Below are 27481 nucleotides of genomic sequence, written 5' to 3'. Positions count from 1 at the left end.
TGCAGGATCAGTTGTATTACTATTGTATTTTTGTAAAGGAGAGCAATAGCGTGTTTATATTATTATATTGCATATTGTAACATTCTATAAATTAATTTAGCAGACGGTTTTGTCCAAAGCGACGTGTCGCCTCCCTGAGGAGATAAGACTCGCAGATTCCCTCAATTCTTTTAAATCCCTTCTTAAAACATACTTTTACAGACTTTATGTGATGTCGTCTTCTTAATGTCTTTTCTTACTGGTTTCACTATTTTTATCTTCTTTTACTTCTTACTGTTCTTTTATTTATGCTCATATCTTAACTCCTCTTATGTTTTAACTTGGTAATTTCTTATCTTACTTACTTTGTCTATTTATGTTTCATATTTATATTTACTTATTTTTATTAATATCATAGTTTTGGGTTTTTTGATCCTTTAACCACTTGTTTCTATTTCTTTTACTGCTCTTACCTTCTTATTGCTGTTATCTTTTTATTTTTTTTCAGCTCTTTTAGTTTCTTACATATTTTTAAATCTTTGGTTCCTCTTGGTCTCAGCTCGTGTTGTTGGGTTCTTGTGTTTCCTGGGTTCTTATCATGGTTCTTGTGACGGTCGGGTTATATATGTCTGTTGGGTATCGTGCACTTTGGGTTCTTTTCTGTTGAATTGTATTTAATTATTTTTAGTATTTTGCATTTGTGATGTTCTTGCTGTTGTTAATGTTCTTCTGTGTTTGGTTTAGTTTGTTCTAGTTTGTCAAAGCACTTTGTAAACCTGTGTTTTTAAAAGGTGCTATATAAATAAAGTTATTATTATTATTATTATTATTATTATTATTAATAATAATAATAATAATAATAATAACAAATGCTACTTATGTTGCCATGTCTTTCATATTATTTAATCGATTTATTTATTTATTTTTTTAAACAAATTAATGCGCAACAGGAAACTTTTTGACAGCTTTCACATTTTCGCTTTCTAGTCAACGATCTGATTGGCTAGTAGAAGTTTTTTTGCCCCTCTCACCTTCTATCTGATTGGTCATGGAAAAAGAAGGGAACCTGGTCTACGCCTCGCCTGATTGGCTTGTGGATGAAACAGTAGACTTGTGTTTCTGTAGAGCTCCGCCCCCTTTAGCAGTAAGCTAGTGTGCTGCTGTGACACAGTAATGTCCTTCCCCGCCGACTTGGATGCTCACGGTATGTAGCGAAGTGATGGTTCATGTTATTAGTTACACATCCGATTAGGAGCACACAAACATGCCGAAATATCTGAGGTGTGAGTGAAAGGCCCCGCGGTTTGTGTCCGGTTGACCGGATGATGCTGTGATGTCAAGTGAGCGATGAGCTAGGCCAGTTGAGTGCTAGCTAACATTAGCATGCTTGCCTGTGTGAGTGAGTGTGAGTGTGAGTGTGAGTGTGAGTGTGAGGCTTCTTTCACTTTGCCAATACTGATTATTCCTTGTCATTTATTCATATTTTCCAGACGTGATGAAGACCAAAGAGACAAAGTCAGCCGCACAGTAGGTGTCGGGCAGCCCTGTCCACTGGCTGCATACCAAACAGTGTAGATAGGTAAGTAGCTGGCACACAGTCTGCTGCTTAACACTTAATGTGAGTTTAAGCCATGGACCTTTGCAAGTATATTCTAATTTGTCTGAGTCTGGAAGGTTTTTCTGCTCAGCTTTATGCATTTCTGTGGTGATGATTGTGTCTATTAATGCCATGTCTGTATTGTGGATGTGTATCAGCAATAATAATGTTGTCGAATAGGGGTTATGATTCAATATACAAGGTACACAATACATATAAAATCAAAATGAGTTGCTCTACTTTATCTGAGCAAAGGAATAATGTGCATGTTTAACTGTTAATTTGCCATTTATAAAGTTACTAGATGCAGTACAGAATTACAAAAGCTGATATTATGAGTATCTTGTGAAGTCTGGTTCTTTTCGAGGTTGCTGTCTTTTAAAAGGCAGGTTTTGTTATTGCCACTGTAGCGTTGATAAATGTTGATTAGTGCCATGCTCATGATGGATTAATGTTGGGTCTTTGAAAAGATTATAGAAGAAAGCACGGCCTTTTACCTGCTCTTTAAATGGTCTTGAGATTAAAAAAAATTATGAGTTGGCTCTAAACAAATAAAGATTGATTAATGATTAATTGGTGACACTCTGCTTGTCTTCATAATTGTGAGGCCAGTTTTATGAATGACAACTAAAGAAGGAGGTTGTTACACTCATGCCTTATCCGTCTGTAGGGTGACAAAATCAACAGTCCGACACTGGACCGCTTTGCAGCTGGGGCGTGAATGAAGACAGGCAGCTCATCAGCAAGCCCTGAGCTGGCTGATCCCAGACCAGAGAGGAGACCTCGTTCAGGGTGAATGTGAGGGATCTTTGGCGAGCAGTGGCCTGAAGGCATTTCAGTTTCTGAGATGTCAGTCAAACAACCGGACGGGATGTCCATCGCCCAGGCTTTGGCCATGACTGTGGCCGAGATACCAGTGTTTCTCTATTCCACATTTGGGCAGGTAAACCACTTTGCATCCACAGTTCTGCTTTGCATCTCTAGTCACTCTCACTCTAGGCTTTTCAAATGTATCTTCAAGCTGTTAATGTTGATATCTTGTGTTGGCCTGTCGTCTTTCAGTCCATATTTTCTCAGCTGAAGCTCAGCCCGAACTTGAAGAAGGTGCTGTTCGCCACAGCGCTGGGAAGCGTCGCTTTGGCGCTTACCGCTCATCAGCTGAAAAGAAGAGGGAGGAAACGTAAGCAGGCAGTACAGGGGAAGGAGGGCCAGAAGACTGTGGGAATACCTGAGGCACTGATGAAGACAGGACGACCTTCGTCATTAAAGAGAGGTGTGCATGAGTTCATGTCACATTGGATATTAGGTCATTCAGATCCTGCAAGAAATATGCAAATCAGAAGGCGTTTTTTTTCCCTTCTTACAGGTCAGATTACTGGCCGACAGATGATGAGTCCAAGCACGCGGAGCAATGACACCATGAGTGGAATTTCTTCCCTGGCCCCCAGTAAACACTCAAGTTCCTCACACAGCCTGGCATCTGTTAGTATCACAATTAAATAACTAATTCTGTGACATATTTGTGTACCTTTTCTCTTGTTCCACGTCTTTTTAATGCGTCTTCCCTGTGTGTGTGTGTGTGTGTGTGTGTGTGTGTGTGTGTTTATGTTTGTTTCTGGCATAGATGCGGGTCCCGAGCTCTCCAAATCAGTCTGTTAATCCATCCACCCCCTGGGAAGCAGAGCCTGTGGTGGAGGAGTCTGGGGCAGTGGAGGATGCAAACGCAGAGAATCTCTATTTAATGGGTAGGTGTTTAGAACTCCTGCTTTTCTTTTTAGAAATCTCACACACCGCACATTCACATGTTTAGCTGGTTTGGCTGATTCTTAATCTTTGTTTCTTAAGTAACATGGAAAGATTATTCTTTGTATTCACACCGCATCATGGCAGCCTCAATCACGCGACATTCCAAAGCATGTGAAGAGGGCTTTATTCTTCTAGGGTTGTTAGAACAAGTGGAGGAAAGATATAATCCTGTAAATTGTTGGAATCTTGGACCCAGAGTGTTGTTGGCAGGATTATCCTGCATTATTTGTTTGAAATTTCTTTCCCCTATTAAAAATATACAAACTTGGCTTACTTCAACTTTTGTTAAACTATACTTTTGATCAGGTAAAATGTGCTCCAGCCACCAGAATTTCTGTTTGCATGTCTTAACGCTCACATGCTGCATAGACAGCGTGGTAAACCTTGCTCTCCTTTCCCTGTCAGGGATGGAGCTGTTTGAGGAAGCGCTCCAAAAGTGGGAACAGGCCTTGAATATTCGTCATCCCACACACTCGAGCTCCAGCAACAACAGCCTTGCTCTGCAGGGTGCAGCGTGTGGAGACTTTCCGATGGTAACCATCAAACAAATCATAACCAGCTCATATGACTTGAAAGTGTTGCGCTTGGTTGGATTACTTTCCACTCTGTGTACACTATTATGGATTCCGCTGATGTAGAAATTTCAAGCACTGTTCTTAAAATGTTTTTCAGCACCGTACAGACACAGTACATTTAAAGGATTTAAAAAGTTCCTGGACTTAATGTCTTAATTGTATATTGATAAACTAACCTTAGCTCTATTTTATGCGTTTTTTCCCCTTTTCATTACAGGTTGAAGCCCGTAATAAAGTGTTTGCTGAGAAGCTGGAGACATTACTGCACAGGGCGTATCACCTACAAGAAGATTTTGGTAGCAGTATCCCAACAGACAGCGTGCTGGCAGACTTCGGTAAAAGTCATTTTGAGACTTTAAAAACTGTTAAAGTCTGTTATTAATCAAGCAGAACAAATAAGACTGAGGTTTGAAGAATACCTAGTGAGCCAATTAGAGCATGTTGTGATTCAGGAGGGTCACATTTTAGTTGCTTTTACTCATCAGTGAAGAGTAGGAATGATGCATGTTCTTTTAGTAAGAGGACACATTGTGTACCTTTTATTAACTACATCTGCATTTAAATGATTTCCATGCTAGTTAATATTTGTCTTGTTTTTTTTTTTGGCAGAGAGTGAAGGAACTCTTATCTTGCCTACGGTGGAGAGTTTCCACCGACTGCGGGATGACGATGCGACTACAGTTACCTCTGACGACTCCTTTTTCTCGGCTGCAGAGGTTAGCCTCTCTCTCTCTTTTCCTTAATCGTGTAAGGTACTCGTACTATTACCCTTCTCGTCTTGCAGAGCCAGTCACGTCTGCTGCTTTCTATTTCAAGCATAAGTGGACTGTTCACCGGGGTACCTGTACGTTCTTTGTTTGCAGCTATTTGATGCCATGTGTCTGGGAGACGTCTACCAGACGCTGAAGCCAGCAGCTCTCTACGAAGAAGCCGTGTCTCTGGTCCGGGAGAGCAAAGTGGCTTATCGGTCTCTGAGGTAACTAAAGAGTATCAACTGTACCTAAATACTTAAAGCTGCATTAATCAACGTGAGTCGCTCTTAGTGAAAAACACACGAGAACGACACGGCTGTTAGCTGCAGCTCTGCAAAGAGTTTCTGGGTCCTTCAGCTCTTTTGTTTTTTGTTTTATTGTGATTACACTTTTGGTTGACCCTCACTGCTCTCATCGGTGTAATTTCCAGAAATAGCTGGCAGTGTTAGTACCCACTGAAGTAGAGGGTAGAGCATTGAGCAGCTTAAGAGCCTAGTATTTCTTAAATGAATTGGTGGAGGCCAAAAATGGACGCAAAAGGAGAGTAAACAATTGACTTACGTTCATCAAATAGTAACTAAAAACACTTCTCAAAATGAAAGCTAATATTGTTCCTTGTTTGTTGAGTTAGTAAACAGATAATAGGTTTTCAGTTACCAAAATAAAAGTGTGTATTCTGCTTTATTATGTTCTTTGGCTAACAGAAGAATAAGGTTTGATTAAGCCTCATAACTCTCTCTTTCCTTTCGGCAGGACTGAATTACTGGAATGTTTTGGTGACCAAGACTTCCTGGCCAAGCTTCACTGTGTGAGACAAGCGTTTCAGGTCTGTTTAAGCTCACACAAAGTTCTCTTTGCTCCGAGGATTTCAATCATCCCTTGCAAAGTTCTGCCTGTTTTTTTTTCTTCTTCTTTTCTTTTTTTTTTTTTTTTTTTAAAGGAATTGTCTTGTGTTTGAAACTTGCAGCTCACCTCATTAGATTTCATTGCTCTTTACAGCTTCTAGAGTTAGCTTGTAATTATTCTGGTTTGTATGAGTAGGATGAGCTGGGCTAGCCTTGTTCCTGTAAAACATTTGCATAGTCCTACATAGGGAGCGCATCAGGGCGGTTGGGGGTTTAGTGCCTTGCTCAATGGCACCTTGGCAGTACTCATGCCCTGGCACCTCTCCAGCTACCAGACCAACTTCCATATTATGGTCCGCATCGGGACTTGAACCGGCGATCCTCCGGTTCCCAACCCCTTTATCCTCAATTATGGCCAAATCGCCATGGAGAGGAGTCGTGAAGTAGTGATGCACAGAGTCAAATTCTCAAGGAAATCTGTTTAAAGCACCACCTTTTTTTTTAATAAATCTAGATGTGGCACCAGAGTGATGCAATAAATGTATCAAAGGAGTCAGGACGACAATATATTGTTGTTTTGCTACTATGACCCATCCCTAGTGCCTATGCCTTATTGCCAGTTTTCTAATATACAATCTTTTAATAACATTTTCCCCTTGCTCAATATGAAAGAAGCAGGCCCGTTAATATAAATCATCTCTGTTGTCATGACGTCCGAGTAGAAACCTTGCAGCACACTCCAACAAAGCCTTCATGCTGCCTCTGTGCAGGTGTAGTCTAATAACCCCCGAGGCAATGACTCGGGTTAGCTGGGGTGGCTTCCAGACTCTTTAGATTCTTTGCATTCATCTTTTGCTCACATGTGGAAATAACTCTGCTCTTTAAAGAAGGCAGAACCCCGCTGTATACATAGAAACCACTTTAAAAAAAAAAAAAGATGACATCAAAGGGTAATAATTTGATCATGCTGTCGTTTCTCAGATGCTGTTGTTAGATGAAACTCACCGCACGTTTTTCATGGAGACTGGGAAACAGATGATTACAGGCTTAATGGTGAAGGCAAACAAGGTAAAACACAACTCATCTGGATCCTCACTTACTAACTCTTCCTAATTGGATTAACAGAACATGCTTCTGCTTCAGTGGCCACATCACTGCTGTAAACAAACTGTTTCTATGTTTTTGTCGCAGAGTCCCAAAGGCTTTCTGGAGAGCTACGAGGACATGCTGCTGTACACTCAGAGGGAGGAGACGTGGCCCGTCACTAAGATGGAGCTGGAGGGCAGAGGGGTGAGTGACGCTGCCGTTCTCTCTCTCCGTTAAAATTACGTTTTTCTCTTAATGATAAAGTGACACTTATCATCTTCATGCTATTGGTTGTTTTTTCTTTGGTTGTTTGTTGGTGTCTCCATGGGAACAGGCAGATTACATGAACTCAAGATCCCCTGGGACTAATCTGAATAATACTTAAACTAAAGCCCGGTCACTAATACTCGAAGTATGGTGAGCTTTACTCGCTTTAAAGCTCTCTTTTATACACTGAAGTCGGCTGTGTAAGCAGCAATCAATCCATCATTTATGAACTTGATATAACATCCTAAAATAACTTTCATTTGAGCTAAATTCCTGATGTTCCCACCAGAGATTGATGAACAAGCCTCTTCCTGAATTATAAACTGAATGTGACAAATTGAAGAGGGATGAGAGAGATATGCAAAAGAAATATTGGAACCAAGCGGCAACACTCCGGTGTTGAGAAATGAAGCCAGTGCGGAAGTGCAAAAAAGTGCTGGTCTGCTTGACTTTAAATATAAATGGTATAATTGTTTGTTTTATGTCAATTTCATACATCTAATCTTTTTGAAGTATAACTCATACTCATATAGTCCCCTATATCTTCCTTTGTATAATTCTAAACTTCTTTGGACATCACCACCACCAACTGGAATAGCATGAAACCTTCAGTAGCACTCTGTCACATTTCCTGAATTAAAAAATAAATAAAATAAACATGACCTGTAAACTCTTTTGTGTCAGCTCAATATTGTTTGTTTAGGGTTACGTCATGCATTTGTCAATCTTGTGTATCTTTGTGTGTACCTTGTATCTAAGTTCAAATGTTACCTCGGTTATACGGACTCCTGCAGGTGGTGTGTATGAACTTTTTCGATATCGTGTTGGACTTCATCCTGATGGATGCGTTTGAAGACCTGGAGAGCCCGCCCTCCTCCGTGGTAGCTGTTCTGAGGAACCGCTGGCTCTCTGACAGCTTCAAAGAGACGGTACGTTCACACACGTGTATACACTCCCTGATTCTGTCGAAGACAAGCTAGTAAAGAGTCGGTTTAATAACAGAGTTGGGCTTTTTTTTTCTTCCTGCAGGCTCTTGCAACAGCTTGCTGGTCTGTCCTCAAAGCGAAAAGACGTCTTCTTATGGTGAGTGGTTTTTTTTTTTTAAGTGTAGTTATTCACAGTTTGAACCTTTTTAATCCTGACTGCTGGCTCTTACTGCTCTCCACAGGTTCCAGATGGTTTTATCTCCCACTTCTACGCCATATCAGAACATGTGAGCCCTGTATTAGCTTTCGGCTTTTTGGGACCCAGGCAGCACTTAAGTGAAGTGTGCACAATCTTCAAGGTGAGAGCATACACACCTGAGAGGCAAACGTTTTATAGAAGCAAATGAGTGATGTGAACTAGTATTAGCATTGCCAGGATGAGCAATACTGTAGCCATGTTTTCTTTCCTGAAGACTCCCAAGAATATTGAATCAGGATCACATCTTAACTTTGTGGAGGTGCAGTATTTGAATGTATATCTTTAAGCTCCAGTGTGGATCACACCCGGAGAACCCAGCCTCCTACACTCGTACTGCAACTCTGAAGATGTTAGACTTGGCTTGTTGTTCTCAGCTCTGTGTTCACACTGACGGCACATCCTTGAGCTTGTTTATGCGTCACTCAGAGGCTCAAGAATCTTAATTCTTTTTTTTTCCACAAGCCAACCGTTAACCCTGCCACTACTCAGGGATGTTGTTTATAGGCACATAATGGCGGAGTGTGCAACTGAAGGAGGACCAACAGACTTTCCAAAGCAAAGTCTTTGTTCGGTCTAAAATACTTCAATGAAATAAGAACGGAGTCAACTTTGCACACTTTGGATTAAAGCTGTGTACTAGATTGATAGATAGTTTATTTTTAGCTGTTGAGTGATAAACCTGTTTTTGAGCCGTCTGCCTCTTTTCTCTGTCTTAGCTAAGTGTACATGGTAGCGATAAAATTTGTGTTTTAGTGTCAGTAAGTTTAAAAAAAGAAATTAGTCTAGATTTGAATGGACAGTTGCTAAGGTGAATCTTAGTCCCTTCAGTAAATCATTCGTCCACACAGTGTTGACAAACTGTTTGATTCCAATGTAAGGTTTTAGTGTTTACATCACACCCTAACTCTCCGTCATTCATTTCTCCTCTCTCATGTGCAGCAACAAATCGTTCAGTACCTTAAGGACATGTTTGATCACGACAAGGTCCGCTTCACCTCCACTCAGTGCTTGGCTGAGGACGTCCTGAACCTTTCCCACCGCCGCAGTGAGATTTTACTGGGTTACCTGGGAATCGATAGTCTCATGGAGCTCAACGGCGCCCTTCCCAGAGACACAGAGGGCTCATCTGGGTCCAACAAAGACAGCTACGGTCACTGAGAGCTTCATAGAGGCTGGAAACAGTGGGCTGGCTGACCAGGAGGGAACGGCAAGGACTCACAGCTCAGCATCTGTACTTCCACATAAGACTGGAATCAAGTTATGAGTCCAGGCATTATGCATTCAAACGTGTATTCATCAAAATCAACTACTGTAAGAGGATATTCCCCCCCCACCCCACCCCCCACACCACCAGATCTACTGTCTCGATGGTCCTCAGTTAATAAGAGAGACTGTTGGATATGACTCTGTCTCTCTTGTTATCAGCTGCTGTTGCGTATCAAAGAAATGCCTACTGTAGTCATGTGATCTCAGACGTGTGAGGACTCGTCTCTGCCTTGTTTCGTTACATGGACACTTCTTGAAAACACACCTGACAGAAGCTTCGACAACACGGAAGACCGGGCCTTCTACACTGTAACTCCACATGGATCAAGTCTTTTCGGAGAACATGTGGCTTCACTGTAACTTTCCTTTAAGCTGACTTGTGGAATTTAATTGGACATCAAGGTTTTTGTTATTATGTGAACAGAAATGGTATTAGGTTTTTTTTTTTTTTTTTTACATTAAAGGGGGAAGTTTTGTTAACTGTGATGATTCCAGATGTGCTCGGCCAGCTGTCGACTTGTGCTGCTGCATGATGGACCCTAATGGATTTGTCACTTCAGTTACTGTCCCTTAATCGTCTTTAATCTGAAGAAATATCTGCCCCAGGTGGGTCAATCAAGAACGAGAGGATGCCAAATATTCCAAAAAGTGTACTCAATTTAAAAAAAAAAATGTTAAGATGACATACTTCATCTTATTTCTGATCCCTCAGAATTTATCTAACAAATGATAAACATCTATCAAACTGAGGTGGCATGAAAAGAAACTTCCCACTTCCCCATCTGATTACATCCCATGTAGGATAATTGTTCGTTTTGAAGTCGGAACAGAGCAAAAATTCTGTTAACGTGCTCTCAGGAAGTAACGAGTATTGTAGCTTGAAATCAGTATAAGGACGTGAGTAATGCAGTGCTTCATGTTTGTTTGTTGTTTTGTTATTCTTGAGTTCATTTATTTATTGTTTGAGGCATTTGATTTCCTTCCAAACATTTTGATCTAAACTGTACAAGGTGCTCATCTTTGATTCATAACACAGAAAATTTGACAAAATGATTGACATTTTATAGGACAAATAATCCAAAAGGTAATATCAAGGTACAAATCGGAGTACTGAGAATATAGTAAAGTGTCTCATGTGGTGGAAGGAATGACTCGGATGTTATTTAAAATCAGAGTGATGGCTTTATTGTGATCAAGTGTCCCAGTAAGCGGTGACAAAAACAGCGTGCACAGTGCTGAAACTGACGCAGCTAAAGAGAATACAGACAGCCGTCATTCCTTTTATTATTCACGTTTTCTTTTTCTTTACTGCTCTCTTGTGGTAAAAATGTCTCCCAAGAAGAAAGGCTTCCTACTGCTGTAACAAACAGCAGAGACTTGAGAGCGTGAAAAAAAAAATCAATCAGTGCCATCTACTTTTGAAATAAACTCGAGGCCTAATGAGAAGATGAGCCCTCAGTGAAGACACCCCTCATCCCAATTATATCCCTGTGCCCTACTGAGGAGTTATATAACCCACCCAGTGGCCCTTATTGCCCCTGCAACCAGCATTGCCACCTCCAAAAGACCCAGGCTCCATTGATGCGAGCTCCAGGTTGTGACAGTTTCCAATAGTAACTACCCTTCCACATGGCCCCTTCTTCTGACCCCTCCACAACTAAACCGTGTAGACTGGTGGGCAGCAAGAGCCCGGACATCACAGTTGTTGTCAAGTAGGAACCTCCCTTCACTGTTGTTTTGTCCAATTAGTCAACATCTTGGGAAGGCTGGACAGTGAGCTCCGGTGTCCCAGAGCCCCCCCCCCCCCCCCCCCCCCCCCTTCAAGCTAGCTCGATCACCAAATCATACCCACTTGTAGAACTTCTATATCTTATACCCTCCCTTGACAGCCTTGTCAACATCAACAAACCCAGACTTAGCAAGAGTATTGTTGTTTTGGTTCTGATTTCATGACGATCCTTTAGTGAAGAACCTGTTAATGTACAGTGTGACTTTATTTGAAGTTTACAGATGCCCTGATAGGACATGCATCCATACTTTTTATTCAGTCCATTTACACATCATTTTCAATCATTTCCTGTTTATTTCTCAAGATCTCGTTTATCTGGTACCCTCAGAGCAGCGAAAGCACTTAACGAAAAAAAAAAGGGATTGACCCAACCTTTGTGGCCAATGGCAGCGTGTCATGTCACGCTCTGGCTTATCACAGCCATGAGTCTATTGTTTGGCTTTCTAGATCACCAGAAAGTGGTTTGTTGTATTAAGATATTGAGTTGCACTAATCTGGTATAATTGGAAAACCAGCTTTTTAGGTAACGAGATTAAGAAATCCAAATTTGAAAACAACTGAAATGGTCTCTTATCATGGGAAAACCAGCGTTATCTCAAGATACTGAGATTTCGAGAAAACCAGGAAGGATTTATTATACCGTGAAAACGGAGCAAATAAAATCTACGGTTGCATGTCCGATCAGCTCTTCTGTAGAAATGAGAGATGTTCTGATGCCATTGTTCCTTCCTTATGCTGTCTCCGATACACAGACTCACGTATCGGCCGATACCAATGCCTCCTCAGACAGTAGTGTGATTCAAAATAAATCATTCTATCGGACACGACACTCGAGCAGTTTCCTCCTGTGGTCCTCCCATGGAAACCTCCACTACTGTAAAAAGAGATTTCTGAATGCAGACTGTTTAAGAAACTAGAGTACTGAATGATTTTGATGGACAGATTTGTTGTTTTGAGCATTAGAAACACAGAATGTATGCTTACTGTTGCCTGCATGAATCAGAAAAGGGAAGACACTTCTGTCAAATCATTTTGGGTTGCACAGATTTTTAACATTTTATCACACAAATAAGAGGAGGTCTGCTCTTTGTTAGTCATTCTCATAACCGTACAATCCAAATCTACTGCTATCGTTACGACACACCTCTGATAGAAGGATTTGCTCTTACACTTTGCGATACAATACCATCGTGTTGTCTTTAAAAACTGTACTTGATGTGTTAAAAGTCGGCATTGTTGGATTCTTTCGGCCTCTGTCTGTAAATAGAGCTTTTTACTCAACATAGTATAGTTCTTTGTTTTTGACAGACGTGCAGCTTCGTGTTTTTAAGCATTTTGCACTTTATCAAAAAAAGCAGGAAGATTCAGGAAACAGCCCTTATTTGAATGATCTGTTCAAGAGTTGAACAAACATATTGAATTATTTATTGCAACCTATGACTGACAAAGTATATGTAAGTTAGAGCATAAGAAGTGTACAGTAGAGAAACTATCTTTACGATGAAAGAAATGTATTATGGTAATCTTTTATTCTATCCAAAGTTTGAGTTTTCATCCTTGAAATGTTGAAAGTTTTCATACTTTGACCACGTGTGGTTCCATCCCTAAAGCTGCTTTAAGAAAAAAAAAATGTCTCCCCTGTTATTGTAGAGTATATAATATATTTGCAACAATATGCATCTTGCAGGTGAATGCAATTATGCTATTGTTTAGTCCTGTGTTCACATATTGGCCTGCTTTTTCTGTATCTGTAGAGAAGATGAATTTCTCCAAAAAGCCTTCGCATGTTAAGTGTAAAATTCTCTGAAATGTATCATCAATCAGTATATCCCTGCAACAGTTAGACGCGGACTAGTTGTCATTAGTTTAGATCATTTCAATTAGGAATCAGCTAAAGAAAACGTTTAGGAAGCTAAAATCATATGAAGCCATGGTGTCAGCGTGGACTCTCATACTTATACGTACATTTGTTAGAGTAAAAGGAATCTCAGATGGCCAAAATGTGGAAAAAAATTGAAATTTTTCATTTCTTTTGCAAGTCACTGCTGTACATACCAAGTGTCCTATCCATGCCTTCTGTCTTTTGTATTGTTAACTTTCATGTCAGCACAAACTGTAAATTGATTTTGATTCTCCATGTTAAATGTTATTTTTGTTATTAAACATGTTTATTATGCCTTTTCCCAAAAAGATATCTCATTGTATTTTATCTCCCACTATGAAGTGTGTGGATGTGTATAATTTTGGTAGAGATAGATAGATAGATAGAGCACAAGCTGATATCTTCAACACGTCTAGAACACACTGACACTGAGTTTGCTATGATCGGATGAACGACCTTGGACTAGTTCGTTCAAATAGGTAGCCTATGAAACGCGAAGTTGAGCTATGTTAAACAAATTATGGCGGACTTCCTGTAGATTTTTGACTATAGGTGCCAGAGGATTTTATGTAGGGCCTGATATGTTAAATATACAGAAACATTTTGGTGAAAGAAACCCCTATGGGGAGGCCTTTTTGAAAATTTCAAGGGGGCGCCACTGAGCCATTAAGCCACGCCCACTCACTACACCCACATGAAAAGTTTTACTTTCTCACTGGGATGATGTGTATGAAGTGTTGTGTGTATACGACCATGTTAAGCAATTTTAAGTCCCTCAAATAACCATTTTTTGTTTGATGGCGAACAACGCGTTCGTAAGGCAACTGCTTTTTAGCGCAGGCCTTTGAGCTTCGAAAGGTTGTATGGCCAAGGTCTTCGAACGGTCAACAGCGATTGTGACGGAGATATGAGCAACTGTGTAGCAATGGCTAATGCAAATAAAATAGTGCTCAGAAGTAGTAACTTCCTGTTGTCAACAGGTGGCGCTGTGACTGATTAAAAACTTTAATTCATGGACGTGTTCAGGGCGGGCTCTTTGTCATGCATGAATATTTTGGTGATGATTGAACACTGCATAGTAGAGTTATAAGCATTTACTGTTTTAGGCGCGATGCCAAAAACAGCATCAAACTTTGATATCACGCCACGGCCACGCCTTCTTTTGAAACCTCGTGATTTGAGCAAAACTTTTATCCTTCAATTTGTCTACTTTCATTTGATACCAAACTTGAATTGATCAGATAAACGCTCTTGGTACCCTTCAAACAGAAAATATGGCGTTTTTTGACATTCAAAAAATCCTAGTGGACTTCCTGTTGATATTAGGTGATGACTTCCACTGACTTTTTTGTAGGTCTCGGCATGTTCAACATGTACAGAAATTTTCATGTAGGTAGGCAAAAAAACCTATTTGTAAAAATCAAAATGGGGGGCGCTGTTGAGCCATTTTGAATCACACTTGTACGGAAACACTATAATACGTAAATGTCACACACTTTTTCACGCACGCAAAAATTTGTGAGTTTTCGTGCACGTTAAGGCCCCCAAATTTGCGATTCATTTGTGCAAAAGAAAACTCCTACAGATACAATAGAACCAGCGCACCTCGCTCCGAGGTCGGTGCTCGGGCCCTAATAATTCCTTGGGTTACAATAGGGTCCTTCACACTGTTAGTGCTTCGGGCCCTAAATATTCAGTTTCTTTTAATAACTCTCTCTCTCTCTCTTTTTTTTTAATTTTCCCAAACCATACTATCCTAAAAGGTCACTTCCGTTTCCCCTTATTCTTAGAGGATGCTGCAACATTAAACGAAAGGTTGAGTTTTGATTCAGGACTCTAATGAACTTTTAGACGTTTGGTGGTAACCTATGGTAGGGTGCAGAGAGAAAATTCTGTCGTGATTCAATGTAATGCCAGAAGAGGGTGCACTTAAGCAAGTTTAGAAAACTTCATAGTTCTCCTACCTTCTGCACAGTGAGGTGTTTTAAGGACATGTTTAAATTTGCTCTCAGTTATATAAATGTTACTGCATGCCCTCAAAATTTCTGTATAGCAAACATAACCAGAGTAAATGATCAATAGACCCCAGTTCTAAAGATGGCTTTGACAACTTTTGTTTAAGAGATCTCATTTCTCCTGGACATGGCGAAACATTTTGTTTTTAGTTCCTGCTTTAAAAAACCTCAGGTCTTTTCTCCAATGGGGTCCATGGTAGTCAGTGTCACTTAATACAACCATGTAGGCCTACTGATCTCACTAAGACGGCCATCGAAGAAATGTTTTTGCTATTTATCATACCCTAAGGGATATAATAGAGGTATACAAAATGTAAGATACATATGTCTGTTTAAAGTTGTTCTTGAAGCAGTGCACAAAATAATACAAAATCAAAAGGATGTACATTGATTTGAAGTCTAGAAAAAAATAAAAGCTCAATTAGGCCTATAGGCTACGCCACAGAAATAATGATAGGCCTAATTGCAGTCTTGTGACTCAATTACGAGTTGCCTGTAATGAATAAGAATGTTAATTATAGCTTGTAATACCATTTATTACAAATGAGTTACAAGTTATTTTAAATGTATTAAGTTTGCTCCATAAATTTAACAAAAGGATAGGATTTGGGCAGCAGCTGATCAGCATTGTTTTATGCCTAATGAAATACAAATTAAATCTTTTTTAATTCAATTTAATTTAATTTAATTTAATTTAATTTAAATAAGAGATGTTCTGTGCTTAAATGTGGAGCACTGGACTTTTGTGGTTTTTGTTCATTCAAAAATTCTTCTCTATGGGCCAAATATCTCATCTTCGCTGTGCGGCTGGGATTGGACGGCTCCTCCGCTGCCGGGGCTCGCTTTAACACAGAGCTCCGACCACCATTGGTTGAACACGTGTCTGGGGCGTTTCACTGGGACAGCCCGGTTGTGTCCGGGTAAGATGGCGTTGGAAGAGCAGTGCTCGGCACCACCTCAATGGCGGTCCATATCTTTGACACACGTAGAATTCCCCGAGGGTGAGTAAACTTAACACATTCCTATGACGCCTTAATGTCTGCTAACCGACGGCCGCTGTGGAAATTGTTCAAGCGCATGTGTTTGCGTGCGACTGAATGGATACGGCCGATGGTGCTACTGCCAAATTGTGAGCCGCTGTAAAATCTCAAACACAGCGTGGAATGTAGTCCGGACTGCCAAATTGTGAGACAGCGCCGCATGCGCAGTTGGCGTCAACGTCCACAATGAAGGCTAGTTAGCCTCATAGCTAGTTTAATATCGGCTTTGATATGTTCTCTCTGGAAATAACAAATATACCCAGTCCCACGAGATAAATGCAAAAAAATATAAGCACTCATAACTGCAATACAAGATTTTCAATATGGACTAAATTATTATCTACTTCGCCTTACAGGATAGTAGCCGTGACTGTGGCTAACGTGTTAGCTTGCCTTTTGGTCTGCCACTGTAAAGTATAACTAGCGTGAACTTAATTGCACCAAGCTATTTAATTTATAAAACTAAATTACAGTTTCTGTTAGTTTACATAATTAATGACTTAGGTTCTCCAACAGAGCAGTTTCCTGTTTTTGTCAGAGTTTAATATAATAACCATCCGGGTTCTCTGAGTGTCTCAAAGTGTCACTCCCACCACTGTCAGGTAGCCTCAACTTCAGTGATGTGTTGATGTGTTTCAGGTGATCTGACGGGGAATGTGCTGGCCTACATCAGTCTCCTACCCATAGCAATTCTTGTGGGTTTTGTTACACTTATAGTGTTTAAACGGGAGCTGCACACGGTGAGTTTTGCTCATGCACTTTCTGGGGTTGTCTGCAGAAAAAAAGCAAACTTTACTTTTATCACTTTAATGTCAGTATTTTTTAATTTACTGAATTTCCTAAATGTTTGTGTCAGGTTATATGTTTTTTAAGTGCCCATGTGTTGACTTGGAATATTTTTACCAACAGATTTCTTTCTTTGGTGGGCTCATCCTGAATGAAGGGGTAAACTGGCTGCTTAAGAACATACTCAGAGAGCCACGCCCATGTGCAGGTAAATGATGCAACTAGTTCAGGGGTGGGCAACTGGCGGCCCCCATCAACCCTCAACGTGGCCCTCGGGTCAATTTTTACATATCAATTAATTGGGAACATGAAGAAAAACATGACAAAATATGCCATGAAATCATGAAAACCAGAAGTATGTCCATAATAATATTTGATCACTGGTATATGTTGAGTTAAATTGGAGAAAAAAATGACTCTAATCGTTTTTGTATCCTACAATTTGGCCCTCTGGGAGTGAGAGATAAGTGAATGCGGCCCTTGCTGTGACCAAAGTTGCCCTTCCCTGAACTAGTTGATAAAAGGATAACATGATTGGGCAACTTGCAACAACCTTGTAGACAGAGAATCTACTTCTGATATCAATCACATTGTCAGACATTAGTCAGGTGTTTAGTCTCAAATTGGATTTTATTATGGAAAACTGGGGTTCCTATCAAGTATATATACTCAAGTAAACATGAGCCTCAAATAATAAGGTACTTAAAGAAAATAGAGACTCTTTAACTTTGTTACCTGAGGGGGATCTACTTTTCAATAGTATTTCTTTGTAATTGTTTCTAGCAGTGTTCATAGCTGTAATGTATCTGTAACTATAGACAGTTTTTAGGGGTCTAATGTAACTTGGATATTGTTTCCTTTTTTTAAATTGATACATGACTAAAAATCATGACAAGTGAGGCTCTGAGATGAGGATGAGAAGGTGTTATGTGTCAATATCAAACTTTACATTATTTTTTTTTAGTAAGAGTTGTACTTACTCTCTGATGTACGTCGCTTTGGATAAAAGCGTCTGCTAAGTGAATTGTAGGATTGTAAGAGGATCTAGCTTAGGGTTCCTTTATAGACATTTTCACCAAACATTTCTGAGATGTGACAAAATGTTTTAAGTACATTAGTGAATGTGTGAAAAATCTGGGAACAGGCAGGCAGACTACAGCTCCTGCTGTCACAGAGCGATCGCTGGCTCAAAGCCAGTGAGAACACCGGTCCCACATTTGACCACTCTAATCCTCTCTAGTTTCAGCCCACAGCCACAGAGTTGTTCTTTTACAGTCCCCTGTTCTTGGTTGATGATTTTTATTTGTTTTTTCAGTACATTTTTGAATATTTTTTAAAATAGTTGGAAGTACAAAATGCTCTTCCATATCATTTCATCTCGTTGCTACCAGTGTTTTCTAATCTACGGCCCATACATACTCAGAGCTTGCTTTCACCCAAAAGGGGGCGTGGTCTCTCTGGCGAGCGGGAAGGGCTGTTGACTGCTCTGATCAATAGCGCCTTATCTGATCTAGAGTCCCAATTCCAATGATATACAACGAACAAAACTGGAAAAAAAATACAAAAACATCAGATCTAAAAGAGCAATGAATGGAGACTGGTTTGCTTATTTTGGTGAGAAATTATTGATTAACAGAATAGCAACCAATATTTCTTATGATTGTCTAATTTTTTTGATGTTAGCTGCCACAAGAAAGAGATGTTGAAGCTTTATTCTTCATTATGAGAATATGGTCAAATTAAGTTTATCATGAAGTAGTTATTCCCAGCGAGATTATGATCTCTTTTTCAGAAGAGACTTGTGGAATAAGAAAGAAACATAGAGTATACAAGCATGGACTAACAACCAATTTACATAACAAGTGGCATTCAAAATCATTTGAATAAAAAACAAATAACCTCAAATGAATGACATCACTGTATTTCTCATCCCTTTTCATATAATACATTGTTAGGAAATGAGAGACACTCAGTAGTCAATTTGACCAAATGTCAATCTTTATATGAAGATTTTCTCTTTCATATAAATGTTTAAGTTTGATTCTTTTGTCTCCCTGCAGGAACACACTCCAACCTGCACACAGATTATGGGATGCCCTCCAGTCACTCCCAGCTCATCTGGTTCTTTGTTGTTTACTTCTTTCTTTTCCTTTATTTAAGGTGAGCTTGTTTTTGTTTGCTGTTTTGGGGGAGGTGTAAAGGTGGTCATTTTAAGGAGTCCAACAACCACTAAAGTTGACCAAGATGCTAATTAAGTTTGTTGACATAAATTAACTAAGTAAATATGTTCTGTACAGCTTTCAGCATTGTGGAATAGGCATCATGCAACTTGATTTTTTAATATTTCTGTCAAACATGTATATATATTTTTTTATTTGAATCATAGATAGAATACATGTTTTTCATTATCACTCTTTGGAAACTTTAAGGTAAATGTCAGGTTGTGAACTCGTGCTGCTCTCTCATTTCAGAATGCATCAAACCAACAATGCTAGATGTGTGGACCTGCTGTGGAGACACATACTGTCCATCATCCTGTTGGGAGTCGCCTTCTCAGTCTCATACAGCAGGTAAGGGATTGTTCCCACCCTGTCAGAAACCATCAAAGCTAGTGCACATGTAGAGGGTAAATGTTAACATTGGAGGCTGATGAAGTCAGGTATTTTTTAATACTTTTAGTATTTGTAGTAGTTGGTAGAAGTTTGAATATACTGAGCATTCATCAGCTATTTAAAGTGCTAGCTGGCTTTTCAAAAAAAGGTTTCTAGACTGATGCAGAGCTGGCTAAGCACTGAAGCTTCAGTGTCCGCGACATGGCAACACGCATGAGCATCGACTATAGGGAGGAGGGGGAAAGGGACAGCTCTCTTCAATGTTTTGAATTTGGACTGCAGTACCCATTTTAAATGCTACTTGTTACGGTTACATGTTGCTTCTTTAAGCAATTATCCGCCTGAATTATAAAGCACTGCGGGAAACACTGATTCATACTTTGGATATAAAAATGTTAACCAACTCTTGAGATGTGTTGTCTGACAAATTTCCATATTTTTTTGTCATAATCTAGATAAATAAATAAACACAGCATAGATCAATGCAGAGGCTAACTGGACTCTTAGTTTGTATACCTTGTGAGTTGCCAGTTGAGTTTTGTTCAGTCTCATTAAATATACGAGTCTTTTAATATAGCTTGTCTGTTAGTCTCATCTGATGCTTTCATTTATCTGGATGTTGATTAAATAAATTAATACATTGAAATAAAAGATTTCTTAATGCAGCTCACAATTATTTTTTTATTGAGCTAAACCACTTAAATGAAATCCAAAGATATCACTATGATTCATAAATATTACAAAGATTACATATGATAATGGATTAAATAACAGATTCACTTACTGCTCGATTGGTTTACTCATTTCTAAACTTAGAAATATTTGCAGCTCATGAATAACAGCTTTGATGACCCTCTCTGTTACAGTGTGCTCCGGGCAAACAGACTAATTTAAAATATTGTGTGGCCTTACCGTCTGCTCACACTTTGAGCAAAGGAGCCAAACTGTGCTTTTTCCCGAGTAACACTATTTGGACTGCGTGAACACGCCAAATGTGATCTTATTACACATGCATGCTGGAGGACTTTGTTTAGTCTGAAACTCAATGATTACATTGTTTTGTTCTCTCTCTCTCTCTCTCTCTCTCTCTCTCTCTCTCTCTCTCTTCTCTTTCATCATCAGGGTCTACCTGTTGTATCACACCTGGAGCCAGGTTTTCTATGGCGGAGTGACCGGTTGTACGATTGGCATTGTCTGGTTCTTTTTCACACAAGAGGTGTTGACACCATTATTCCCGAAAATAGCAGCGTGGTAAGTAGGGCCCTCATTCCTCTGCTTCCTTCTAATGTCACAGGGGAAGACTATTCCTCCTGAGCCTGAATACGTGTCTAAAACATCTCAATTACGGCTGCTCTAATTATTCTTTCCTACACTCTCATTTGTTTCGATTGATAGGCCAATATCAGAGTACTTCCTGGTGCGAGACACAAGCCTGATCCCCAACATCTTATGGTTTGAGTATACAGTGACCAGATCAGAGGCAAGGTAAGTCGATGTTGTTAGGAGTACGTTAAATCAACCACCATACCACATTTATTACCAGAATGTCCAGCACACCTCAGAGACACATTGATGTTTGATGATGCATAATGTTGATTTAGGCAGGGCTTGAAACCTGTTGACATATTGGATATTTATAAAATCATTTAACCATCATCATTACAAAAGAATGTTAGTTGAGGGGCAACGGTGGCCGAGTGGTTAAGGCACACGCCCCATGTACAGAGGCTATAGTCCTCGAAACGGGTGACCTGGGTTCATATTCAACCTGTGGCTCCTTTCGCATGTGGCTGTGATTCCAGACTCTATCCTCTGTACTATCTCTGCAATAAAGGCCTAAAAAGAACATTAGGTGAAAATGGGATAATTTATGGGACAATAAATTGTCATACAAGCATCATTGTCGTAGAAAATGTCTGAACTGTATGGAGTTATTGAAGGGGAGACGGGAGAGCTCTCTATGCTAGTGAGCTGATTTCATATCAGTAAGCTCAAAAATGTTCCTTTTTTTTGTTTCCTTACTTGTGAATCCACTAAAACAAACCTGTTTTTTTTGCTTACCAGATTGACAGAAACATAATAGGCAACTATTTTTATTATGAATATATTATTTATGTTGACTTTTTAAGTGACCAGACATTTGTACAGACACTGTACTTCTTCCAGTCTGTCAATGTAATGAAGTGAATATCTGTAGGTTTGGTGATATCCTGAACACAAAATGCTGTTTGTGGAAATTTATGAAAATCATTTCTTTTTTTTAAATATTCTTCATGATACATTGACAAACAACAGACACACATTTGAACAGATCCTTTGCTGATAAAAATCCTCCTTCTATTAGTGTGTGTGACACTGTTGAATTTGTTCTCTTTGTGTTTCTGTTTCTAGGAACAGACAACGAAAGCTCGGAACCAAGCTTCAGTGATCCGCACATTTCTTTTGTGAAACTGAATTTAGGACCACATCACACACCACACACACACGTACACAGACGCCACACACTGACACTCAAAACACAAAACCAACGCTCACCGACAAAAAAACACACTGGAGAACCATCTTCTGGACTGACGTGGTTGCGAGGGAAAGAGGGGGCAGAAACCGTTTACAGGTGGCGATAAGAGTGCCTGGACCTGACCCCGGAGCCTACAGCTTGAGCGAGTCCGTCCACACGCCTCTCCTCCTTGTACAGCTTGCCCACAATGCTCTTCAGTGCATGCAAGACTGCGCAAGAGGCATACTATTTAATGATAGATTAATATATATATTTTAACTATAAACGCACGCTGACAGTAACAGTGTACTGTAAGAGAGAGGAGGAGAGAAGGAGGCTCTGGTCAGACACATCGGTGGGCGTCATTGCAGCATGTATTTAGTGATTCCTCCTTTTTTTTTTTTTACTCTTCTGATGGGTAGCTGGTGGGAGGGGGGGGTTGGGTAATGGCTAGTTTTTTCCATTTTTCATTGTTATATAATAGAATAAGAAGAATTTCTTTAAAAAAAAAATTGGTAATGATGTAATATAAAGGAAAATTTGCACTTTGTGAAATAAAAAAAAAAAGACGACTAACACTAGTTAGATGTTAAGATCCTCCCCTTTTTTCCCCTCATCAGTCTTTTGCTTTGTATCTATGACTGTCAGCCCTAATATAATAGACTCCAAAGCTGATCTGCAAACTGTGTAAATTGACTGTACCTTCTGTACTATTAAGCATCCAGGTTGTGGTTTCTCTTCATATCCACGTGAGGATTAGGAGACTCACTCGCAGCAGCAGTTTTTTTCTGTTGTTTTTGTTGTCGAACACTTTGGACTGAGTTGTGTTTGTGAGCGCCTCACTCACAGTAGCAGCCTGGGAACCGAATTCTGGGAAACCATTATCATTTTTTTTTTTAAATTCAGTGTCTTTTTATCTTGTTTTCTGCTGTTGCAACAAACAGTTTTCCTTTTTTTTTTTTTAAACTGCATTTCTGAAATAACATTCCATATCACTTAGTGAGAAATCGTACATATAATGACTGCCGAGGGGGATGTGTTTTCTTTTTGTATTAGTTCAGATGAAGAAGGAAAAAAAAAAAAAAAGCCTCAGGTCAGTCGTAGCATGCGATTATGCTTAATATCCTCACAGCCCACAGCAGCTGATGTTGAAAGCTGTCCAGTGAGCACCTGAAGCTGATATCAAACCGTCATATCATTAGCTCCACAAAGGGAAGTAGTTCTCTTAGAATTTAATTTTTTTTCATGTGTTACCTATATCAGGCTGAATAAAAATGTGTTTATGTACAAGAGATGGTTCACGCTTCTTTTTCTTCATTTTTTTTTTTTCAAATTGTGGTATCTTCCAAAACATTTTTTTCACATTATTGTGTTTCCTTCTGAGCAAACGTGGCACTTAGGTCTCAGATTTACAGATTCACTGCATCGTTCTGTGGTGTGTGCCTGATGGTGGCTGCACAGTCCTGTTGTATTTGTGCTGATTCATCACTAACTGCAGCGAGCTGAGTTAAATGGGACAGGATTCTGAGGAGAAGGTTTGCAAAGAGGCACCTGCCTTGAAAAACCACCAGGAGACATTACAGCCTTTTTGGTTGGGCCTACTTTACTATTTGAGTAGAGCTTAAAAGTGTTGCCTGAATTGAAAGGCTGGAAGTTTGTCTAAAACAATCTACCTTTTTTGAAACTCGAGAACACAATGTGTCATAAAACCATTTTTGTCCTGGTGAAACCCCCATAAACAAACATCTGAAGATGTAACTTTTTAATAAACAATTTGCTCCTTGGGGTAAAGAAAGGCATGTAAGTACTATAGGCTTTAATTCAACAAGGAGCTGATGAAAGAAAGCATTTTTTTTTACATCATTTAGGCCAACCATGCTCCTGTAATATTAACAAGTGAGAGAGGACTTGAAGTATGTATTTGTGATTTGTATGAGCTGGTGGATGTGACAACTTATAAATAGGTCTCTGCTGCATAGAGAAGGAAGAACAATCTCCTTTTATTGTAAAGGGACTTTCTCATTCTTCTTTCTTTCTCCTAACATGCTGCTGAACACACAGTACGTCTCAGAGCATAAAAAGAAACGTGCCCTATTTAAACGACCCATTCCTTTTTGGATTCACTTTGCAGGTCTAACCTCAGGCTATCCCTAAATACCCGTCGGGAACGGGCACAGCCTAGATAGAAAATGAGGAAGACCTCGACCTATTTTTGTTTCTCCTAGCTATTTTCTCTGAGCATGCCCTGTTTGGATGAGCTAATGGAGCACTTTGGTTCCCTTCCCAAGAATAAAATGGTTTTGAACAAAAGAGATGATTCCAGAGTGAGTGGTCGCCCTTCCCCTTAAGCAGGCTTTCCCCAACCTCGGGGTCCCGACCCCATGTGGGGTCGCATGGAATTCAGATGGGGTCGTCTGAAATTTGTATTTATTGATTAATAAAAAATAAATTGTACATTAAAATATGTTGAACATAGGCTACAGCCAATGCCAAAACAAGAAACTTGCAGAGTCCGTTGTGCAGAAATGTCTCCCAGCCTTTCTTCCTCAAAATATAAAGTACTACTACCTTATTGAAAACGATTTAGGAACCACTGCCCTAAAGGCTCTTGTTTTATCTGACTGTACTCCTTTGAACAGATGTGAAATCTGGTGTGTCATGCTGTCTGCATTATGGAGAGGCATGCCTTTAAAGACAACTTGTTTAAAAAACCTAAATCCAAATGGAAAAGGACTTTTAAGTTTGGAATACATGCAGATTTGGAGTCAAGGACAAAACTTGTTGTTTAAATGAATTAAACTCTTTTGGAAGACTTGGGCTCCATCTCTCCAGTTCAAACAAAGTTGTAAAAAAGTCAGGGAGCCTTTATGTTGGGTTTCCCTTTGTATGTAAATATATTGTGTTGCACTCTTCTAGTTGTCCCATATTGGCAGAGCCCACTCAAATTTCAAACACTGGAGCACTGACCTCCACTGGATGAAACCTGATATTGCATGATGTGTGCCATGTGGAGTGTTACACAGTAGGATATTAATGCAACATAAAGACTATAAAAATTGTCTTCTTGGGCAAATGTGAAGAAACTTTGCTGCAGACGTAGTGGAATGTTAAACTGTGCAATCTTCTGATGCTTATCACGTATCAGCTGATTTAGTCACAGGGGTTTATCTAGCATTTTGAAAGAGAAGTTCACACCAAATTAAAAAACCTGCAGAGGATTTACATAACTGAGTAAACAACGTGTAGTCGTAGCTTTGGCTCAACTGTACAGCCTCAAGTCCTGGATTCAAGTCCTCAACAAATAGCTTTCAAAGACAACTGCTACAACATATAATGCACAGACACTGAAGGTTTTATTGTCATTTACATTTTGCGACTTAAAGTCTGGGCGTTATCTCATAGTTTAGTGTGTTCACTCTCAGGCATGGAAGCTGTTCAACATCTCTGATTAAATCTGGTGATGAGAAGAAAAGAATACATTGGGAGATTTGGACGTTTTTCTTTTATATACATATGCAGAGTCAAGACAAGATAAGACTGATAAGATGTACTTGATTAATCCCGCTTTGGGGAAACTTGCATAGATAGATGAAATACTGATGATAATAAGAAAGAATCAAATGATAATAATAACAATACATATATGCACTATGTACACCTTTCACTAACAAATTGATCAATAGATCTGTTTTTAAGTTTTTAATTTAAGTTGTTAAATTAGAACACCACATAATAGCCCAAACACCATCATACCATTTTTTGAAATTAATTTTACGAAACTACTTTTTTGTATGTATTTTCACAATAATATGCAATTTTAAACCATTTTCTATTTTTTACATGTTTTTGGAAGGCATCTCGCGACCCCCCAGGGGGGTCCCGGCCCCCACTTTGGGAACCACTGGTCTATAACTATATGTAGAAAAAGCCACACATCTGATCACTCTATCATTCGGCATGAAAGAAGAATGTAAAATGTTCAGCAGTTAAGTAAAGTCATGATGGACTTTTTTTAAGACACTCTCTTGGAGATTTCCCATCTTCTGAAACTCCGACATGTACGACACCTGTAATAACAAAGCATATCAAATTTACAAGGATCAAGTCTAATCTGAGAAAGGATAATGGACACACATCATATCCTGCTCAATATAAAAACTACACCTTAAATGTAAAACGTACTGCATTGTATGTTCTGTGTTCTTGTTACGTCCACTGTGGGAATAGTTCCACTAGGTGGCAGCCTTTTAACATTTACAGATCAGACTGGCGCGCAGAGTAGACAGTTCACTTTTTCTGTAACTCAAACACTACAGTCATCACCACACGAGTCCTCCATATTCACTTTGTTTCACTGGTTTGAACTCTTTTAACTGTACTTTTTAGTTGCAGAAACTAATCAACCAACCTTGTGCACAGTCACAGTTAGACACAGTCGATATTAACACTATTAAAAACAGCCAACAAAATTAAAGTGCGCTTTTTAATATCACCTTTTTTGTTGTTTCAATTTTCTCAGCTGCAGAATGTTTTTGATGGAGTTTGTTCTTATAAAGGACACTTTAGATATACATTTGTTGAATGTCTCTATTTCAGTGCTCCCTAACACATTTGATGAATTCATCTTAAAAAGTGTAATAAATATATCATCCACACATTAGCATCAACATACAGGACAGAGGAATCGTGAAAATAGAGCTTAAAAAAACCCCATTTTGCAGCCCATCTGAAAACACTGCTGGTCCAAGTCTCCTCTGCAGACGCATGCACAGTGATTGTACGGACAACACTTTTGTTTTAATGAATGTATGAACGGTGAACAGGTAGCTTTCAAACTGACATTTTTCAGTTTTTGTCTCTTGGATTGAAAACAAACAACCTCCCTGACATATGAATCTTTTCTCTTTGATCTGAAACAACGAAATGAATCCACTCCCTGACACTGACGTCTTTTTCTGGCTTTGTGGAGCTACTTTTGATTATTTGGAAGGTTTGTTCATGCCTAAAATTGTTGTCTTATTTCAGAATCTGGTGAGCGATTTGTGGTTTGGGTTAGTGTTTATTTTCTATCACTCAGTGTAGCAGTGTGATGTATCTTTAATTTATTGGTATATTACTTTGGCTAAAGCTGTAGTCAAGCCCTTACATCTTGGTGTACTCTTGTTGCCTTGTCACAACTCTCCACTGGGGGGCGACATATACTGACTTCATGTTCGTCACAGAAGGTACTAGTTCCCTCGTTGTAACATGGGCTAGTTCAAGGACAAATATATATCTGAAGGTCATACGTATTTGCAACCAATAAATGATCACATCTAATTGTGTAATATTACAAATTGAAAGTCACATTATATTCTCCTGAGAGTAACTTTAAGACTATAAATAATAAATACATTTTGTTCTATTCTAGGAATTGTTCAACTCTATTTCTGGCAGTAGTCTGAAGAAATTTGGTATCTCTCAATCTTTATTTGTTGTGGGCTTTTGGGTTTTTGTTCTGGC

General features: G+C 39.3%; 2 protein-coding genes across 2 annotated transcripts; both read left to right on the top strand.

Moving 5' to 3' along the window:
- Positions 1 to 1095: 1095 nt before the first annotated feature.
- miga2 (mitoguardin 2) lies at positions 1096 to 13337 on the top strand. The gene is made up of 17 exons (XM_061060910.1): positions 1096 to 1183; positions 1470 to 1558; positions 2247 to 2519; positions 2639 to 2849; positions 2943 to 3058; positions 3201 to 3321; positions 3788 to 3915; positions 4175 to 4292; positions 4567 to 4673; positions 4821 to 4933; positions 5463 to 5535; positions 6536 to 6622; positions 6746 to 6844; positions 7702 to 7836; positions 7937 to 7990; positions 8076 to 8192; positions 9032 to 13337. The coding sequence occupies exons 3-17, from the start codon at positions 2424 to 2426 to the stop codon at positions 9248 to 9250; spliced, it is 1794 nt and encodes a 597-aa protein (XP_060916893.1). The 5' UTR covers positions 1096 to 1183; positions 1470 to 1558; positions 2247 to 2423; the 3' UTR covers positions 9251 to 13337.
- A 2553-nt stretch (positions 13338 to 15890) lies between these two features.
- On the top strand, positions 15891 to 23271 carry dolpp1 (dolichyldiphosphatase 1). Its single transcript, XM_061061335.1, has 8 exons — positions 15891 to 16045; positions 16724 to 16824; positions 16994 to 17078; positions 18931 to 19030; positions 19342 to 19440; positions 20605 to 20733; positions 20878 to 20967; positions 21874 to 23271. Exons 1-8 carry the CDS (start codon positions 15970 to 15972, stop codon positions 21908 to 21910), a joined length of 717 nt encoding a protein of 238 aa, XP_060917318.1. The 5' UTR covers positions 15891 to 15969; the 3' UTR covers positions 21911 to 23271.
- The last annotated feature ends 4210 nt before the right edge of the window (positions 23272 to 27481 follow it).

This window comes from Labrus mixtus, chromosome 17 (genome assembly GCF_963584025.1).
Source record: "Labrus mixtus chromosome 17, fLabMix1.1, whole genome shotgun sequence".
NCBI lineage: Eukaryota > Metazoa > Chordata > Actinopteri > Labriformes > Labridae > Labrus > Labrus mixtus.
This window is presented reverse-complemented; position numbering and strand designations above follow the sequence as displayed.